Source organism: Pseudophryne corroboree, chromosome 3, assembly GCF_028390025.1.
Source record: "Pseudophryne corroboree isolate aPseCor3 chromosome 3, aPseCor3.hap2, whole genome shotgun sequence".
Classification (NCBI taxonomy): Eukaryota; Metazoa; Chordata; class Amphibia; order Anura; family Myobatrachidae; genus Pseudophryne; species Pseudophryne corroboree.
In genome coordinates, this window is record NC_086446.1 from 483570658 (window position 1) to 483592228 (window position 21571).

At 45.9% G+C, this 21571-nt stretch overlaps 1 protein-coding gene across 1 annotated transcript in view; it reads right to left on the reverse strand.

Moving 5' to 3' along the window:
• Positions 1 to 629: 629 nt before the first annotated feature.
• COIL (coilin) overlaps positions 630 to 21571 on the reverse strand; it is a 43758-nt gene continuing 22816 nt past the window's right edge. The window contains exons 3-7 of the mRNA XM_063960856.1: positions 17123 to 17209; positions 4257 to 4304; positions 3326 to 3395; positions 3151 to 3236; positions 630 to 991 (exon numbers count right to left, since the gene is read on the reverse strand). Of these exons, the coding sequence (XP_063816926.1) occupies positions 890 to 991; positions 3151 to 3236; positions 3326 to 3395; positions 4257 to 4304; positions 17123 to 17209 (393 nt within the window). The 3' untranslated portion in view covers positions 630 to 889. The remainder of the gene's footprint in view (positions 992 to 3150; positions 3237 to 3325; positions 3396 to 4256; positions 4305 to 17122; positions 17210 to 21571) is intronic.

Sequence of the window (21571 nt, forward strand, 5' to 3'; positions counted from 1 at the left end):
GGCACTGTAGATACTGTTTTGGCTTATAATGTTCAACTTTTGGCATTCAAAAAGAACATTGCCTACCATTGGTTTACGATTTGCTGTTTATATGATCATGTGGCACCTTTTGTAGAATTCTAGGCAGCAGTGATAAATATTACAATGTTTATATCTCATTTTGTATTCAATTACTTCATTAATATATAAAATGTATAAACTGCAGCTCTTACTAATCTACAACTTACAGAATCCTCCACTAGCTGTGGAGTGAAGGCGTCATGGTATCCGTTCAAGATACTGCCTGTCGACATCCTGATACCCTCCGGAAAATAAACCCCAGAATCCAGACAGCCAGGATCCCGAAGGTAAGTATAGCTGGGGGGATTAGGGTTTAGTTGAATGGAGGGGAAGGGGAGGGGGGGGGGGGGGTTAGGTTTAGGCATTTAGGAGGGAGGGTTAGATTTAGGCACTAAGGGGAAGATTGGAGGTTTGGGTGAGGCTAATGTACCAGAGGGTTAGGGGGGTGGGGGGAGAGAATACTTACCTCTCCCCTGTTGGGATAGTCAACATCGGGATGCCGATGTCGGTATTGTGATCCCGGTGTCACTACACTACTATGTGCCAGTGACTAACAAGACACACATAAAAAATTAGTATTGTCATTTATTTACACATAATGTCAGAATACATATTTTTATTAAATTCCGTAACATAAAAACATAGGAATTCCCATACTGGGAGTATACCTAGTAAAAAACACAACAGGTCTTATGAATTCATAGAAAAGATGCATCAAAAAGAAAAAAAAAGGATCTCCCATTGGGAGAGGCTAAAACAAATGTCACCCATGTTTAGTAATATTTTACGCCCACAGGCAGAGTTATGTGACCGTCATCAGTCGTGGTAATCAGAGATATGCCACTGTTTCAGGTTGTGGCAAAGTTCTTTCTTCTGATCCATTTTCCATAACCAATCTAGGTTCAATCAGCGAGTTCCAGGCTTGAGTTATCTATAGAGAGTTATACATACACACCCATTATTATAGCCTGAGCGCAGCATACTATATTTTACACATACACTACATATACAGTTGTATGACCCTGCTCCAATTGGAGGTTTCACTGAATCTCTATTAACCATGCAGGACACAGGCGTAAATCTGACACTGCTTATTTGCTGGATTTAATAAAAGTAAAAAAACAAAAACACAACGTGTATTTGGCATGTGTAAAAGCAACATGTGACACTTTGGCTGTTGTAAAACTACACATCACAGCATGCCCTGCCACAGTTTTAGAATTCTCTAATAGGAAAACTATGGCAGGACATGCTGGGTTGTGTAGTTCCACCACAGCTGGAGGGCCACATACTAAGCACCGCTGCCTTGGACTTAAATTGGCAGAAATCACAGTTTCCAAACCTTTCTGATAGACAGCTAGGCATCTCTCTCTCTTCTTCCTTTCATTGTTCACTTTCCGAACTAGGAGGGAGCTAGAATTTTTTTGTATAAGCTCGTAAACACTGGGCGATTTTGAGCTCAAAGTAGCTTACTTTTGGCATATTGATGCACACTGGTCAAAAACGCCCAGTGTGTATGCACCTTATGTGTGAGGTTTCTCCATAGAGTTTTATTATATTATAAAATCTTTACTTCCTGTAAATTCCCGTTTTGAATCGTTGTATTGCTGAAAAAAAAAAATCTTACTTTCTTCTATATGGACAATACTGTCTATGCCAAAACACTATTTTCACTCAGCTCTGATCTGTGTTCTTGTCAATATTCGCATAATAAAACAATACCGATAATAAGAGCAATATGATTTAACGCACTTAAATTAAAAATAGTCCGTCCCGTTTGTCAAATCCTGAATGAGTGTTGGGTTCTTATCCATACTCGGAGTATGAAAAAGAAGATTGTTCTGCCACCCTCGCAGACTGTACTTTATTCAAAACTGTTACAGACCCTTCAATGCGACTACAAAGGGGAGTGTCCACTGCTCACCAGCTGGTTAATATACTCTCAACATAATCTTTAAAACATTTTGTTAAACAAAAAATTATTACAGATTAATAATACTGGCCAACCAGATTATGATAATAGAAATATTGTAATATCAGTTGTCACTATATACTACATCGATATATACTCTCATAGATTGTTTAGCTGTTGTTATGTCTTCTAATGATTTTGTTTTTCTTGTATCAGTTTATTCATTGGATATATACATTTATACAACGATCCACTCTCAGGCCTTACATGTACAGTATCCTGGAGTGAGTAGATCAGCAGTGTAATTTATTCAACTGTGGAATTTCAGGGCCTACCCCAAAACACTTGCATATGTCACATTCTCTTTTTTATTTTCTTTCTTAACATAGAAATTCAGTAAAACATGCACGGAGGTCCCCAGACTCACCACTTTATTTTTCTTTTTTAAGATCATGGGGGTTGTAAAAGTCCTAGTATACCAATTTCTGTCACAGACATGATCAAATAGGCACTAACCCTAATGGCATAATGCAATAATAACTACATAAGCAGAATGTCTTAGTAATAATGCAATATTTCAGAAATTAGATTTCAGGTCAATGATTCACATATGGTGCTAGCGGGTGTAGTATGGTTGACCGGCGGTCAGCATACTGACGCCAGGATCCCGGCGGGGAGGGGCGAGTGAAGCAAACGCCTTGCGGGCTTGGTGGCGACCTGTGGTCGCCACGGGCTCTATTCCCACTCTTTGGGTGTCGTGGACACCCACGAGTGGAAATAGTCCCTGTTGGTCGGCATGCCGACCATCGGGATAGTGAGGGGGCGGGATGTTGGTGGAGGTTATGTGACAGTTGGTCTCCCGATCGCCGGTCACATGAATATCACCCAGTGCTAACAACTAATTAAGGGGCCCATTTATCAACAAGTGATAAATCTCGTTGTGAATGATCCTAGTTATGATAAATGGTGCTCCAACCAATCAGCTCCCAACTGTCATTTTTCAAACATGACACGAGACGATTGGCCAGAGCACCATTTATCATACGCAAGGAGTTTGATCATTGATAAATAAGCCCATAAGTTTTTATAATCAATGTGTGCTTCTTTTATACTTGCATCTATATCTATCTATAGATATATATCTGTATCTTATATAAACGGTATAAAGTGTCCTCTACCTTACACTCCTGGGGTACCGCATACTCTACAATATCTGTCCCGTCCGCACACTCATAGACAAGGTCAAATTTTCCCGGCTCCTTCTCTGTTACAAACACAAAAAAACACATTCTGTTTCAACTCTTTGTTTTTGGTTTAGTACATTGTACCAAGTTATGTGTTTATGGTACCCACTTTTTAGAGATGACAGAATTTCTACCTCCAGCTGCTGAGACACAGGATCGTAACTCAGAATCCGTCCCTCCTGTGTGAACACAACAAAAATACTAAATATTTGCTATTTAAGATCGGAGAACCCTCTCTTCCCCCATGTACAATATGATTTACCCTCAACTGGGAAATTCACAAATCTTCCCCAACTTTACAAGCGATATAGAAATGTAAGCTGTGGTCTCTTTATTGTCACATAGATAAGAGAAGAGAGAGGTACAGACCATCACTCATTAACACAGCAATCAGATGTACAGCTGATCTCTAGTCAACCCAATGATCAGACAGAAGAGCACGGAAAGAGGGGTACAACATACGTGATCAGACCAGAGAGCAGCGAGATGAGGGTGCAACATACATGATCAGACTGTTCCTTTAACTAAATGTGTCTCTGACTGAGGGGGTCATTCCGACCCGTTTACATGCTGCTGTTTTTCGCAGCAGTGCGAACGGGTCGGTTCTGCGAATGCGCGGCGGCCGCAATGCACAGGCGCGTCGTTGCTCAGCAACAGCCGTCGCTGGGCAAAGACCAGAAGAACGAAGAAAGTGATCGCTGCCGTGATCGCAAGAAGACTGACAGGAGGAAGGCGCCCCGTGGCGTCAACTGACCGTTTTCTGGGAGTAGTGCGGCGAATGCAGGCGTGTCCAGGTGTTTGGAGGGCGGATGTCTAACGTCAATTCCGAGACCTGCAACGCTGGATTAATCGCACAGGGTAAGTAACTCTTACCCTGGTCTTGCAGCCTTCCTATGGATAAATACACTTCCCAATAGGCGGCGTCTAGTTGATCGCACAGGCTGCAAAAAGTTGCAGCGTGCGATCAACTTGGAATGACCCCCTAAGTAATTACAATGGTGGGTGGAGTGGAGGGAAAAGATGTACACAGAAATCATTACCTTGTAATCAGAGACCTCAGGCGTGTAGTTCTCAGCTAATTCAAGCAGCTGTATAAAAGATGAAAGCTCATTAATATAATACATTGTAGAACTGTGAAATTAGGGATCAGTATAGGGTACTATCTTTTTAGCAATGTCCGTAAAGATTACCAAGATAGTAAGGTATCCATATTTGCAGACTGTACGAAGCTATGCAGGGCTACTAACACAGCAGGGCCAAAATTTGCTATAGGGAAAAGCAAACTAAATGGTAAAGTGGGCCACAACATGGCATAAGAAATGTGATGTAGATGAATGCAACTAGGTTGTGGTAATAATGGTGCTAATTACACATTAGAGGAACTACAAGTGGGGAAAACGGGAATACAGGTTGAGTATCCCTTATCCAAAATGCTTGGGACCAGAGGTATTTTGGATATGGGATTTTTCTGTATTTTGGAATAATTGCATACCATAATGATATATCATGGTGATGGGACTTAAGTCTAAGCACAGAATGCATTTATGTTTCATATACACCTTATACACACAGCCTGAAGGTAATTTTAGCCAATATTTTTTTATAACTTTGTGCGTTAAACAAAGTGTGTCTACATTCACACAATTCATTTATGTTTCATATACACCTTACACACACAGCCTGAAGGTCATTTAATACAATATTTTTAATAACTTTGTGTATTAAACAAAGTTTGTGTACATTGAGCCATCAAAAAACAAAAGGTTTCACTATCTCACTCTCACTCAAAAAAGTCCGTATTTCGGAATATTTGGATATGGGATACTCAACCTGTACTAGCAAACAGAACGCAGAGCAACAGTACTTAGTGCCAGGCAGTGGCTACAAAGGTGAACAGAATCCTGGGATGAAGAAATAAAAAGGAATACATTCATGTGGGGCAAACGTAATATTATATTGTATAAGTCACTAGATAGACTATGCTGCCAACAATGAGCAGAAGACGGAGTTCTTTACCGTTCGACTATGCTGCGGAACTACTCAGCAGATGTGGAAAATAAGAATTTACTTACCGATAATTCTATTTCTCATAGTCCGCAGTGGATGCTGGGGACTCCGAAAGGACCATGGGGAATAGCGGCTCTGCAGGAGACTGGGCACAAAGTAAAAGCTTTAGGACTAGCTGGTGTGCACTGGCTCCTCCCCCTATGACCCTCCTCCAAGCCTCAGTTAGGATACTGTGCCCGGACGAGCGTACACAATAAGGAAGGATTTTGAATCCCGGGTAAGATTCATACCAGCCACACCAATCACACCGTACAACTTGTGATCTGAACCCAGTTAACAGCATGATAACAGAAGGAGCCTCTGAAAAGATGGCTCACAACAACAATAACCCGATCTTTGTAACAATAACTATGTACAAGTAATGCAGACAATCCGCACTTGGGATGGGCGCCCAGCATCCACTACGGACTATGAGAAATAGAATTATCGGTAAGTAAATTCTTATTTTCTCTATCGTCCTAGTGGATGCTGGGGTTCCTGAAAGGACCATGGGGAATAGCGGCTCCGCAGGAGACAGGGCACAAAAGTAAAGCTTTCCGATCAGGTGGTGTGCACTGGCTCCTCCCCCTATGACCCTCCTCCAAGCCAGTTAGATTTTTGTGCCCGGCCGAGAAGGGTGCAATCTAGGTGGCTCTCCTAAAGAGCTGCTTAGAAAAGTTTAGCTTAGGTTTTTTATTTTACAGTGAGTCCTGCTGGCAACAGGATCACTGCAACGAGGGACTTAGGGGAGAAGAAGTGAACTCACCTGCGTGCAGGATGGATTGGCTTCTTGGCTACTGGACATCAGCTCCAGAGGGACGATCACAGGTACAGCCTGGATGGTCACCGGAGCCTTGCCGCCGGCCCCCTTGCAGATGCTGAAATAAGAAGAGGTCCAGAATCGGCGGCAGAAGACTCCTCAGTCTTCTAAAGGTAGCGCACAGCACTGCAGCTGTGCGCCATTTTCCTCTCAGCACACTTCACACGGCAGTCACTGAGGGTGCAGGGCGCTGGGAGGGGGGCGCCCTGGGAGGCAAATGAAAACCTATTTTGGCTAAAAATACCTCACATATAGCCTCCGGAGGCTATATGGAGATATTTAACCCCTGCCAGAATCCGTTAAGAGCGGGAGACGAGGCCGCCGAAAAAGGGGCGGGGCCTATCTCCTCAGCACACAGCGCCATTTTCCCTCACAGAAAGGCTGGAGGGAAGGCTCCCAGGCTCTCCCCTGCACTGCACTACAGAAACAGGGTTAAAACAGAGAGGGGGGGCACTAATTTGGCGTTAGAAATATATAAAAAAGATGCTATAAGGGAAAACACTTATATAAGGTTGTCCCTATATAATTATAGCGTTTTTGGTGTGTGCTGGCAAACTCTCCCTCTGTCTCTCCAAAGGGCTAGTGGGTCCTGTCCTCTATCAGAGCATTCCCTGTGTGTGTGCTGTGTGTCGGTACGTGTGTGTCGACATGTAGGAGGACGATGTTGGTGAGGAGGCGGAGCAATTGCCTGTAATGCTGATGTCACTCTCTAGGGAGTCGACACCGGAATGGATGGCTTATTTAGGGAATTACGTGATAATGTCAACACGCTGCAAGGTCGGTTGACGACATGAGACGGCCGACAAACAATTAGTACCGGTCCAGACGTCTCAAAAACACCGTCAGGGGTTTTAAAACGCCCGTTTACTTTAGTCGGTCGACACAGACACAGACAGGGACACTGAATCCAGTGTCGACGGTGAATAAACAAACGTATTCCTTATTAGGGCCACACGTTAAAGGCAATGAAGGAGGTGTTACATATTTCTGATACTACAAGTACCACAAAAGAGGGTATTATGTGGGATGTGAAAAAACTACCATAGTTTTTCCTGAATCAGATAAATTAAATAAAGTGTGTGATGATGCGTGGGTTCCCCCCGATAGAAAATTATGGGCGGTATACCCTTTCCCGCCAGAAGTTAGGGCGCGTTGGGAAACACCCCTTAGGGTGGATAAGGCGCTCACACGCTTATCAAAACAAGTGGCGGTACCGTCTATAGATAGCTGGTCCTTGAGGACGGCCCTGACAGGAGGCTGGAAAATATCATAAAAAGTATATACACACATACTGGTGTTATACTGCGACCAGCGATCGCTACAGCCTGGATGTGCAGAGCTGGGGTGGCTTGGTCGGATTCCCTGACTAAAAATATTGATACCCTTGACAGGGACAGTATTTTATTGACTATAGAGCATTTAAAGGATGCATTTCTATATATGCGAGATGCACAGAGGGATATTTGCACTCTGGCATCAAGAGTAAATGCGATGTCCATAACTGCCAGAAGATGTTATGGACACGACAGGGGTCAGGTGATGCAGATTCCAAACGGCACAAAGGTGTATTGCCGTATAAAGGAAGAGGAGTTATTTGGGGTCGGTCCATCGGACCTGGTGGCCACGGCAACTGCTGGAAAATCCACCGTTTTTACCCTAAGTCACATCTCTGCAGAAAAAGACACCGTCCTTTCAGCCTCAGTCCTTTCGTCCCTATAAGATCATATCTGCCCAGGGATAGAGGAAAGGGAAGAAGACTGCAGCAGGCAGCCCATTCCCAGGAACAGAAGCGTTCCACCGCTTCTGACAAGTTCTCAGCATGGCGCTGAGACCGTACAGGACCCCTGGATCCTACAAGTAGTATCCCAGGGGTACAGATTGGAATGTCGAGACGTTTCCCCTTCGCAGGCTCCTGAAGTCTGCTTTACCAAGGTCTCCCTCCGACAAGGAGGCAGTATGGGAAAAAATTCACTAGCTGTATTCCCAGCAGGTGATAATTAAATTACCCCTCCTACTACAAGAAAAGGGGTATTATTCCACACTATATTGTGGTACTGAAGCCAGAAGGCTAGGTGAGACTTATTCTAAATCTAAACATTTTTTGAACACTTACAAAGGTTCAAATCAAGATGGAGTCACTCAGAGCAGTGATAACGAACAGGAAGAAGGGGACTATATAGTGTCCCGGGACATCAGGGATGCTTACCTCTATGTCCCAAATTTGCCCTTCTCATGATTCTGGACACAGTCCAGAAAAAGGTGTTTCTCCCGAAAGAGAAAGCCAGGGAGTTATCCGAGCTAGTCAGGAACCTCCTAAAAACAGTGCATCATTGCACAAGGGTCCTGGTAGAAAATGGTGGCTTCCTACGAAGCAATTCCATTCGGCAGATTTCACGCAAGAACTTTTCAGTGGGATCTGCTGGACAAATGGTCCGGATCGCATCTTCAGATGCATCAGCGGATAACCCTATATCCAAGGACAAGGGTGTCTCTCCTGTGGTGGTTATAGAGTGCTCATCTTCTAGAGGGCCGCAGATTCGGCATTCAGGATTGGATGCTGGTGACCACGGAGCCCAGCCCGAGAGGCTGGGGAGCAGTCACACAAGGAAAAAATTTCCAGGGAGTGTGATCAAGTCTGGAGACTTTTCTCCACATAAATATACTGGAGCTAAGGGTAAATTTATAATGCTCTAAGCTTAGCAAGACCTCTGCTTCAAGGTCAGCCGGTATTGATCCAGTGGGAAAAACATCACGGCAGTCGCCCACGTAAACAGACAGGGCGACACAAGAAGCAGGAGGGCAATGGCAAAAACTGCAAGGACTTTTCGCTGGGCGGAAAATCATGTGATAGCACTGTCAGCAGTGTTTCATCCCGGGAATGGAAACTGGGAAGCAGACTTCCTCAGCAGGCACGACCTCCACCCGGGAGAGTGGAAACTTCATCGGGAAGTTTTTTCCACATGATTGTAAACCGTTGGGAAATACCAAAGGTGGACATGATGGCGTCCCGTCTGAACAAAAAACGGGACAGGTATTGCGCCAGGTCAAGAGACCCTCAGGCAATAGCTGTGGACGTTCTGGTAACACCGTGGGTGTACCAGTCGGTGTATGTGTTCCCTCCTCTGCTTCTCATACCTAAGGTGCTGAGAATTATAAGACGTAGAGGAGTAAGAACTATACTCATGGCTCCGGATTGGCCAAGAAGGACTTGGTACCCGGAACTTCAAGAGATGTTTACAGAGGTCTTATGGCCTCTGCCGCTAAGAAGGGACTTGCTTCAGCAAGTACCATGTCTGTTCCAAGACTTACCGCAGCTGCGTTTGTTGGCATGGCGGTGGAACGCCGGATCCTAAGGGAAAAAGGCATTCCGGAAGAGGTCATTCCTACCCTGGTCAAAGCCAGAAAGGAGGTGAACGCACAACATTATCACCACATGTGGCGAAAATATGTTGCGTGGTGTGAGGCCAGGAAGGCCCCACAAAGAAATTTCAACTCGGTCGATTCCTGCATTTCCTGCAAACAGGAGTGTCTATGGGCCTCAAATTGGGGTCCATTAAGGTTCAAATTTCGGCCCTGTCAATTTTCTTCCAGAAAGAATTGGCTTCAGTTCCTGAAGTCCAGAACTTTGTCAAGGGAGTATTGCATATACAACCCTCTTTTGTGCCTCCAGTGGCACTGTGGGATCTCAACGTAGTTCTGGGATTCTTCAAATCACATTGGTTTAAAACCAGTCAAATCTGTGGATTTGAAGCATCTCACATGAAAAGTGACCATGTTCTTGGCCCTGGCCTGGACCAGGCGAGTGTCAAATTGGTGGGTTTTTTTTTTTTCTCAAAAAAGCCCATATTTGTTTGTCCATTCGGACAGGGCAGAGCTGCGGACTCGTCCCCAGTTCTCTCCCTAAGGTGGTGTCAGTGTTTCACCTGAACCAGCTTATTGTGGTGCCTTGCACCTACTAGGGACTTGGAGGACTCCAAGTTGCTAGATGTTGTCAGGGCCCTGAAAATATAGGTTCCAGGACGGCTGGAGTCAGGAAAACTGACTTGCTGTTATCCTGTATGCACCCAACAAACTGGGTGCTCTTGCTTTTAAGCAGACTATTGCTAGTTGGATGTGTAGTACAATTCAGCTTGCACATTCTGTGGCAGGCCTGCCACAGCCAAAATATGTAAATGCCCATTCCACAAGGAAGGTGGGCTCATCTTGGGCGGCTGCCCGAGGGGTCTCGGCTTTACAACTTTGCCGAGCGGTTATTTAGTCAGGGGCAAACACGTTTGTAAAATCCTACAAATTTGATACCCTGGCTAAGGAGGACCTGGAGTTCTCTCATTCGGTGCTGCAGAGTCATCCGCACTCTCCCGCCCGTTTGGGAGCTTTGGTATAATCCCCATGGTCCTTTCAGGAACCCCAGCATCCACTAGGACGATAGAGAAAATAAGAATTTACTTACCGATAATTCTATTTCTCGGAGTCCGTAGTGGATGCTGGGCGCCCATCACAAGTGCGGATTATCTGCAATACTTGTACATAGTTACAAAAATCGGGTTATTATTGTTGTGAGCCATCTTTTCAGAGGCTCCGCTGTTATCATACTGTTAACTGGGTTTAGATCACAAGTTGTACGGTGTGATTGGTGTGGCTGGTATGAGTCTTACCCGGGATTCAAAATTCCTCCCTTATTGTGTACGCTCGTCCGGGCACAGTACCTAACTGGCTTGGAGGAGGGTCATAGGGGGAGGAGCCAGTGCACACCACCTGATCGGAAAGCTTTACTTTTGTGCCCTGTCTCCTGCGGAGCCGCTATTCCCCATGGTCCTTTCAGGAACCCCAGCATCCACTACGGACTCCGAGAAATAGAATTATCGGTAAGTAAATTCTTATTTTCTCTAACGTCCTAGTGGATGCTGGGGACTCCGAAAGGACCATGGGGATTATACCAAAGCTCCCAAACGGGCGGGAGAGTGCGGATGACTCTGCAGCACCGAATGAGAGAACTCCAGGTCCTCCTCAGCCAGGGTATCAAATTTGTAGAATTTAGCAAACGTGTTTGCCCCTGACCAAGTAGCTGCTCGGCAAAGTTGTAAAGCCGAGACCCCTCGGGCAGCCGCCCAAGATGAGCCCACTTTCCGTGTGGAATGGGCTTTTACAGATTTTGGCTGTGGCAGGCCTGCCACAGAATGTGCAAGCTGAATTGTACTACAAATCCAACGAGCAATCGTCTGCTTAGAAGCAGGAGCACCCAGCTTGTTGGGTGCATACAGGATAAACAGCGAGTCAGATTTTCTGACTCCAGCCGTCCTGGAAACATATATTTTCAGGGCCCTGACTACGTCCAGCAACTTGGAATCCTCCAAGTCCCTAGTAGCCGCAGGCACCACAATAGGTTGGTTTAAGTGAAATGCTGAAACCACCTTAGGGAGAAATTGAGGACGAGTCCTCAATTCTGCCCTGTCCGTATGAAAAATTAGGTAAGGGCTTTTATAGGATAAAGCCGCCAATTCTGATACACGCCTGGCTGAAGCCAGGGCTAACAGCATTACCACTTTCCATGTGAGATATTTCAAGTCCACAGTGGTGAGTGGTTCAAACCAATGTGATTTTAGGAATCCCAACACTACATTGAGATCCCAAGGTGCCACTGGAGGCACAAAAGGAGGCTGTATATGCAGTACTCCCTTGACAAACGTCTGAACTTCAGGAACAGAAGCTAGTTCTTTTTGGAAGAATATCGACAGGGCCGAAATTTGAACCTTAATGGACCCTAATTTGAGGCCCATAGACAGTCCTGTTTGCAGGAAATGCAGGAATCGACCCAGTTGAAATTCCTCCGTAGGGGCCTTCCTGGCCTCGCACCACGCAACATATTTACGCCAAATACGGTGATAATGTTGTACGGTTACATCCTTCCTGGCTTTGATCAGGGTAGGGATGACTTCTAGTCTTTACTCCTCTCCTTCTTATGATTCTCAGTACTTTTGGTATGAGAGGAAGAGGAGGGAACACATACACTGACCGGTACACCCACGGTGTTACCAGAGCGTCCACAGCTATTGCCTGAGGGTCCCTTGACCTGGAGCAATATCTGTCCAGTTTTTTGTTGAGGCGAGACGCCATCATGTCCACCTTTGGTTTTTCCCAACGGTTTACAATCATGTGGAAGACTTCTGGGTGAAGTCCCCACTCCCCCGGGTGAAGATCGTGTCTGCTGAGGAAGTCTGCTTCCCAGTTGTCCACTCCCGGAATGAACACTGCTGACAGTGCTATCACATGATTTTCCGCCCAGCGAAGAATCCTTGCCACTTCCGTCATTGCCCTCCTGCTTCTTGTGCCGCCCTGTCTGTTTACGTGGGCGACTGCCGTGATGTTGTCCGACTGGATCAATACAGGCTGACCCTGAAGCAGAGGCCTTGCCTGACTTAGGGCATTGTAAATGGCCCTTAGTTCCAGGATATTTATGTGAAGTGACGTTTCCATGCTTGACCACAAGCCCTGGAAATGTTTTCCCTGTGTGACTGCTCCCCAGCCTCTCAGGCTGGCATCCGTGGTCACCAGGACCCAATCCTGAATGCCGAATCTGCGGCCCTCTAGGAGATGAGCACTCTGTAACCACCACAGGAGAGACACCCTTGTCCTTGGAGACAGGGTTATCCGCTGATGCATTTGAAGATGCGATCCGGACCATTTGTCTAGCAGATCCAACTGAAAAGTTCTTGCGTGGAATCTGCCGAATGGAATCGCTTCGTAAGAAGCCACCATCTTTCCCAGGACCCTTGTGCACTGATGCACTGACACCTGGCCTGGTCTTAGGAGTTTCCTGACTAGGTCGGATAACTCCCTGGCTTTCTCTTCCGGGAGAAACACCTTTTTCTGTACTGTGTCCAGAATCATCCCTAGGAACAGCAGACGTGTCGTCGGAATCAGCTGCGATTTTGGAATATTTAGAATCCATCCGTGCTGTCGTAGTACTATTTGAGATAGTGCTACTCCGACCTCTAACTGTTCTCTGGACCGTGCCCTTATCAGGAGATCGTCCAAGTAAGGGATAATTAAGACGCCTTTTCTTCGAAGAAGAATCATCATTTCGGCCATTACCTTGGTAAAGACCCGGGGTGCCGTGGACAATCCAAACGGCAGCGTCTGAAACTCATAGTGACAGTTCTGTACCACAAACCTGAGGTACCCTTGGTGAGAAGGGCAAATTGGGACATGGAGGTAAGCATCCTTGATGTCCAGAGACACCATGTAGTCCCCTTCTTCCAGGTTCGCTATCACTGCTCTGAGTGACTCCATCTTGAACTTGAACCTTTTTATGTAAGTGTTCAAGGCTTTCAGATTTAAAATGGGTCTCACCGAGCCGTCCGGCTTCGGTACCACAAACAGCGTGGAGTAATACCCCTTTCCCTGTTGTAGGAGGGGTACCTTGATTATCACTTGCTGGGAATACAGCTTGTGAATGGCTTCCAATACCGCCTCCCTGTCGGGGGTAGACGTTGGTAAAGCAGACTTCAGGAACCGGCGAGGGGGAGACGTCTCGAATTCCAATTTGTACCCCTGAGATACTACCTGCAGGATCCAGGGGTCCACTTGCGAGTGAGCCCACTGCGCGCTGAAATTCTTGAGACGGGCCCCCACCGTGCCTGAGTCCGCTTGTAAGGCCCCAGCGTCATGCTGAGGACTTGGCAGAAGCGGGGGAAGGCTTCTGTTCGTGGGAAGAAGCTGTCTGTTGCAGTCTTTTTCCCCTTCCTCTGCCCCGGGCCAGATATGAGTGGCCTTTTGCCCGCTTGCCCTTATGGGGACGAAAGGACTGAGCCTGAAAAGACGGTATCTTTTTCTGCTGCGAGGTGACTTGGGGTAGAAAGGTGGATTTCCCAGCCGTTGCCGTGGCCACCAGGTCCGATAGACCGCCCCCAAATAACTCCTCCCCTTTATACGGCAATACTTCCACATGCCGTTTGGAATCCGCATCCCCTGACCACTGTCGCGTCCATAATCCTCTTCTGGCAGAAATGGACATCGCACTTACTCTTGATGCCAGATTGCAAATGTCTCTCTGTGCATCTCGCATATATAGGAATGCATCCTTTAAATGCTCTATAGTCAATAATATATTGTCCCTGTCCAGGGTATCAATATTTTCAGTCAGGGAATCCGACCAAGCCACCCCAGCACTGCACATCCAGGCTGAGGCGATTGCTGGTCGCAGTATAACACCAGTATGTGTGTATATACTTTTAAGGATATTTTCCAGCCTCCTATCTGCTGGCTCCTTAAGGGCGGCCGTTTCTGGAGACGGTAACGCCACTTGTTTTGATAAGCGTGTGAGCGCCTTATCCACCCTAGGGGGTGTTTCCCAACGAGCCCTAACCTCTGGTGGGAAGGGATATAGTGCCAATAATTTTTTAGAAATTAGCAGTTTTTTGTCGGGGGTAACCCACGCTTCATCACACACTTCATTCAATTCATCTGATTCAGGAAAAACTACGGGTAGTTTTTTCACACCCCACATAATACCCCTTTTTGTGGTACTTGCAGTATCAGAGATGTGCAAAACCTCCTTCATTGCCGTGATCATGTAACGTGTGGCCCTACTGGAAAATACGTTTGTTTCTTCACCGTCGACACTGGAGTCAGTGTCTGTGTCTGGGTCCGTGTCGACCCACTGAGGTAACGGGCGTTTAATAGCCCCTGACGGTGTTTGAGACGCCTGGACAGGCACTAACTGAGCTGCCGGCTGTCTCACGTCGTCAACAGTTTTCTGTAACGTGCCGACACTGTCACGTAATTCCTTAATCACGGCCATCCATTCAGGTGTCGACTCCCTAGGGGGTGACATCACCATTATAGGCAATTGCTCCGCCTCCACATCATTTTCCTCCTCATACATGTCGACACACACGTACCGACACCCAGCACACACACAGGGAATGCTCTGATAGAGGACAGGACCCACTTAGCCCCTTGGGGAGACAGAGGGAGAGTTTGCCAGCACACACCAGAGCGCTATATATGTATAGGGACAACCTTACAATAAGTGATCCCTTATAGCTGCTTATATCTGTTATTTTGCCAAATAAGTGCCCCCCTCTCTTTTTTACCCTGTTTCTGTAGTTGCAGGATGCAGGGGAGATTCTGGGAGCCTTCCTACCAGCGGAGCTGTGTGGGAAAAATGGCGCTGTGTGCTGAGGAGATAGGCCCCGCCCCCTTCACGGCGGGCTCTTCTCCCGCTTTTTACTGGAAAACTGGCAGGGGTTAAATACATCCATATAGCCCAGGAGCTATATGTGATGTATTTTTTGCCAAATAAGGTAAATTCATTGCTTCCCAGGGCGCCCCCCCCCCCAGCGCCCTGCACCCTCAGTGACCGAAGTGTGAAGTGTGCTGAGAGCAATGGGGCACAGCTGCAGTGCTGTGCGCTACCTTATGAAGACAGGAAAGTCTTCTGCCGCCGATTTATGGACCTCTTCTTGCTTCAGCATCTGTAAGGGGGCCGGCGGCGCGGCTCCGGGACCCATCCATGGCTGGGCCTGTGATCGTCCCTCTGGAGCTAATGTCCAGTAGCCTAAGAAGCCCAATCCACTCTGCACGCAGGTGAGTTCGCTTCTTCTCCCCTTAGTCCCTCGATGCAGTGAGCCTGTTGCCAGCAGGTCTCACTGAAAATAAAAAACCTATTTAAACTTTTACTCTAAGCAGCTCAGGAGAGCCACCTAGATTGCACCCTTCTCGTTCGGGCACAAAATCTTAACTGAGGCTTAAAGGAGGGTCATAGGGGGAGGAGCCAGTGCACACCAGCTAGTCCTAAAGCTTTTACTTTGTGCCCAGTCTCCTGCGGAGCCGCTATTCCCCATGGTCCTTTCGGAGTCCCCAGCATCCACTAGGACGTTAGAGAAAAAAGGAATGGGTGCCCTTCTTACAAGAAAAGGTTTCTGGAGCTAGCTATAGTTAGTGGAGAACATTATGGGGGTTATTAATCTGGCTTCATAAATTCTAGTCCTCATGTCTTCCATAACACCACAACCAGTGAAAAGTGAACTGAATAACATTGATTATCTTGTTACATTGGCACCTGTCAAGGTGTGGGATATATTAAGCAGCAAGTGAACACTTCAACAGTTCTTGAAGTTGATGTGTAAAAAGCAGGAAAAAAGGGGCAAGCATAAGGATCTTAGCAACTTTGACAAGGTGTAAACTGTGATGGCTAGACAACTGGGTCAGAGCTTCTCCAAAACAGCAGGTGTTGTATGCTGTTCGCGATATACAATGGTTAGTACCTACAAAAAGTGGTCATAGAAGGACAACCGGTGACAGGGTCATGGGCACCCAAGGCTCACTGATGCGCGTGAGGGGTGAAGGCTGGTCCTATCCCACAAAATAGCTACTTTAGCACAAGTTGCTGAAAAAATTCCCCAGATCTCAATCCAATTGAGCATGTGGAATGTGATGGAAAAACAAGTCTAGCCACCACTCAACTTACAGGACTTAAAGTATCTACTGCTAACGTCTTGGTGCCAGATAGCACAGGACAACTGCAATGTCTTGTGGAGTCTATGCACCGACGGGTCATAGCTGTTTGGCAACACGAGGAGGACCTACCCTAGAGGTTCTCAAACGGTGTGCTGTGGCACCCTGGAGTGCCTCAAGACACTTGCAGGGGTGCCTTGGATTGGTGGTCCAGGACCAATTAAAATTATTTGTAGTCAATGTAATAGGAAAAAACAGTGCTTGTGGCTGGCAATCATAACATATGTGGACAAACAGAAGCGAATCCTGTCTCTCACCACACAACTGAACCTATGGATGACATATAAACACAATTTACTTAATTCAATATTTCTTACTATTTCTCAATTAGAAACTTTTGAACTAGGGGTGGCGTGAAAAAAACATTTCTGATATTCCAGGGTGCCGCGATTTAAAAAAGTTTGGGAACCACTGACCTACACAATATAAGTCAGTAGGTTTTAATGTTATGGCTGATCGGTGTATAGACAGTGTGCGCTGACACATGGAAAAACAGAACTCAGTTGTGATATCACTTCTTACTTTGAAGGCGATGATCTTTCCAGTTTGTGGGGGAGCAGCAAGGAGTGGGAGCGTGCTGTAATCCTTTTTGGTAGCTGCAGGTGGATTCTGCAAAACACATGCCAAACTTACATTTACCGAGGTCAGTCTAAATTTATAATACATACATACATACATAGGTTGAGTATCCCTTATCCAAAATGCTTGGGACCAGAGGTATTTTGGATATCGGATTTTTCCGTATTTTGGAATAATTGCATACCATAATGGGATATCATGGTGATGGGACCTAAATCTAAGCACAGAATGCATTTATGTTTCATATACACCTTATATACACAGCCTGAAGGTAATTTTAGCCAATATTTTTTATAACTTTGTGCATTAAACAAAGTGTGTCTACATTCACACAATTCATTTATGTTTCATATATACCTTATACACACAGCCTGAAGGTCATTTAATACAATATTTTTAATAACTTTGTGTATTAAACAAAGTTTGTATACATTGAGCCATTAAAAAACAAAGGTTTCACTATCTCACTCACTCAAAAAAGTCTGTATTTCGGAATATTCCGTATTTCGGAATATTTGGATATGGGATACTCAACGTGTGTGTGTGTGTGTGTGTGTGTGTGTGTGTGTGTGTGTGTGTGTGTGTGTGTGTGTGTGTGTATATATATATATATATATATATATATATATATATTAGGATTTTGGTACCTACCGGTAAATCCTTTTCTCCTAGTCCGTAGAGGATGCTGGGGACTCCAAAAGGACCATGGGGTATAGACGGATCCGCAGGAGCTTGGGCACACTATAAAGACTTAAACTGGGTGTGAACTGGCTCCTCCCTCTATGCCCCTCCTCCAGACCTCAGTTAGAAAACTGTGCCCAGGAGAGATGGACATTTCGAGGAAATAATTTAATGTTATAACACAGTGAGTGTCAAACCAGCTCACACCTCAAACACACCGTAGAACGTGGCATTCAGTAGAATACCAGCCAACGGCATGCACAAACTACAGCCCCATGCTGAGAGAATATGTAACACTAACCGTGTGTCCACATAAGCAAAAATAAGACCCCGCATGCCATGGCATGAACAACGGTATCCACCGCCTGACAGAGAAAACACATCACCAGGGTGTAACCACAAGCAATAACTGCAGACACAGTACGCACTGGGACGGGTGCCCAGCATCCTCTACGGACTAGGAGAAAAGGATTTACCGGTAGGTACCAAAGTCCTATTTTCTCATACGTCCTAGAGGATGCTGGGGACTCCAAAAGGACAATGGGGATTATACCAAAGCTCCAAAACGGGCGGGAGAGTGCGAACGACTCTGCAGCGCCGAATGAGCAAACGAAAAAGGTCCCCAACAAACCAGATATCAAACTTGTAGAGTATAGCAAAAGCGTTTGATCCCGACCAAGAATCCGCTCGGCAAAATTGACGCGCCGAGACTCCCCGGGCATCTGCCCAAGATAAGCCCATCTTCCCAGAAGAATGGACCTCCACCTACCTCGGCGACGGCAATCCAGCCATAGAATGAACATGCCAAACCGCATCACAGAATCAGGGTGTAACAGACTGCATAACGGAATCTCCCAAACTACGCTGGAAACATGCCAGACAAATAGAGCTCCTGTTACTCCACACTGAGCCAAATTGGCGAATTACATACTCAAATCCCCGGCTAGATCGAGGAAATTTGAAACAGTTAATGCCTAAGTAACTACCAGCAACAAAATAGGCCGATTTCTGTTAAGCCCAGAAACCACTCTAGGTAGAACTACCAACCTAGTACCCAATTCCTCTCTATCCACCTGAAAAATCAAGCAAGGGTCTTGTGAGACAAAACACACCACTTCCGACCCCCGCCTTGCGGATGTTAAAGCCAATAGCATGACCACCTTCCGAGAGAGAAATTTTGTAAAGAAACTTATTAGGCTTGCCTCCCCACCGGCTTGTAAAGTTTGGATAAGCATGACCTAGCTGAAAGACTTCCATAGGAGTCTTCGTGGATACACACCGAGACATATAAGTACTCCAACTACAGTGGTAACTCTTTGTCGTTAGTTCTTTCCTAGCCTGAAGAACTGAGGAAATGACTTCACCGGGAACACCCGTTCGGCTTAGGATATGGCATTCAACCGCCTCGCCATCAGACGCAGCAAGTCATGCTACACGCCCTGATCTTGTTGTAACATTATCTCACGTAGAGGAAGAGGGCCGTAATCTTCTACGAGTAAATCATGAAAAACTGGATAGCCAACCCTCGTTGGCTAGCCCAGATTCAAGAGGATCACCGGAACGTTCTAACAACTTCCGCTCCCCACCGCGAGAAAAGTGAAAGCGGAGAGGCCACATAGACCGACTAAAGACACCCACGGTGTCACGAGGAAGTCCACTACTATATCTTGAGTGTCCCTTGACCTGGAATAATCTCCTTGAGGCCTCTCATTGAGGCGAGACGCCAAAATGTCCAATTGCGACACTCCTCAAAGACTTGTCACGTCTGGTAAAGCTTCTCGATGATGACCGAATTTTCTCCAGCTGGATATCGCGTCAGCAGAGGAAATCTATTCCCCCGTCGTTTACCTCCGGAACAAAGACTGCTAATATAGTGTTTTCCAGACCTCCCCTTCAACTGCAACCTGTGCAACGTCTGCCAATGCCGGTTGCTCCATGTTCCGCCATAGCGGCCTACCTACGCCACTGCTGACAAGTCGTCCGGCAGAACTAACACGGGCAGAACACGAAGAATACGTTCGCCGAAAATAGCTCTTAATTCCAGAAAGCTTACAGTAGACAAGTTTTTTAACTTGACTATATCCTCTGGAAATACATCCCTTGTAAAAGACTGCTCCCCAGCATCGGAGATCTGTATGCACGTACACCAGGATCTAACCTGGATCCCGAACCTACATTCCTCTAGAAGGAGAGAACCGAACAGACACCACCGGAGCGATGTCCCGGCCGTTTGGATTATATTCCGGTGCATGCGCAGGTGAGACCCAGACCAGATTACCAACTGGTCCCATAAACCACTCTGGTAATAGACCTGCTCACCGAAAAAGGCCCCTTAGGCCGCAGCCATCTGTTTTATAAACGGAACATATTGATGAGGTGTCACCTCAAACCCGATCCAACTATGGATCCTCAGACCTCATTCCACAGGAAAAACACCGAACAATAACCGGTCCGCATCTAGTCTGAAACCCACTTTCGACGTCTGCGTCGTTGGGAACAGCAGCCAATCCCTGTGTCTAAAAACAGTCAGAGAGAAACAACGATTTGTACCTTAATACAGGAACAGCCAGAGACTGTCCCGAACCTGACGCACTTCTGTATGGTATCGCATACACTATCTCCCCTTCCAGAAGGGAACGGCAAGGACTATTAGAAAAACAGTAAGGGGAGACAACCGGAACTCAGAATGTCCCCCTTTAGATTCTATGAATAACTCACAGGTCCTAGTCTATTCCTGGACTAACAGAAACTTATCAGACAAGTGGTCACCGGAGTGGGAACCCGCCAGATAGACTCCGCGACAAGTGGTGGATGTAGTGGAAACAGAAACGACATCCACTTCTGCGAACCTAACAAGACCGCAGACCACTTACCTTTTCACCTTTCACTTAGCTGCCTGTGTCTGATCCTTTGCGACCGGGCTCTGCGTCGACCAGGAGTTGACTATCATAATTTTCTCTCCACGTTGTGAAGAGAATAATATTCGGACTCCTTGAGAGGATCGAAACCAACTCGTCACGGCCAATCTAGAGCTTAATCAACAGAGCGACCAGCACATGTTAAGAATACCATTATTTCAGCATTCATTGATAAACATCCTGCAACACACAATAAAACACATATATCCAACTCATGCATATATAAACCCATATCTACATATATAAACATATAGACATAACCTATATGTAAGTGGATTGTCCCGACCAGCCAGGTCCCTAGAGACCGTAATGTGTTGTGAATGTGTATGACCATGTACGGACATGCTCCCGGTGTGGATCTACCTGGAACGTTATGGTCGACAGAAAACTTTAGTAAATGTCGACAGCAAGGGCTAGTAATCGGGCAAAAAATAATAACTGGGAACCCCGAGAGGTCTGAGGGAAGCATACAAATACAATTTTGATAAGACTCCCCCCACAAACACCTGAATATATATATATATATATATATATATATATATATATATATATATATATATATATATATATATATATATATATATATATATATATATATTATATATATATATATATATATATTATATTATATATATGTACAAGGCAATAACTGCCTGACAATTTTTTACCCAGGAAATACTGTTGATGACGACAGGGCATTCACAAACCATTGTGACTTCCCGAATGTGTTAACTGTTTTAAGCACACCAAAAACAACTTGGTAATACTTAATTTCTCTAACGTCCTAAGTGGA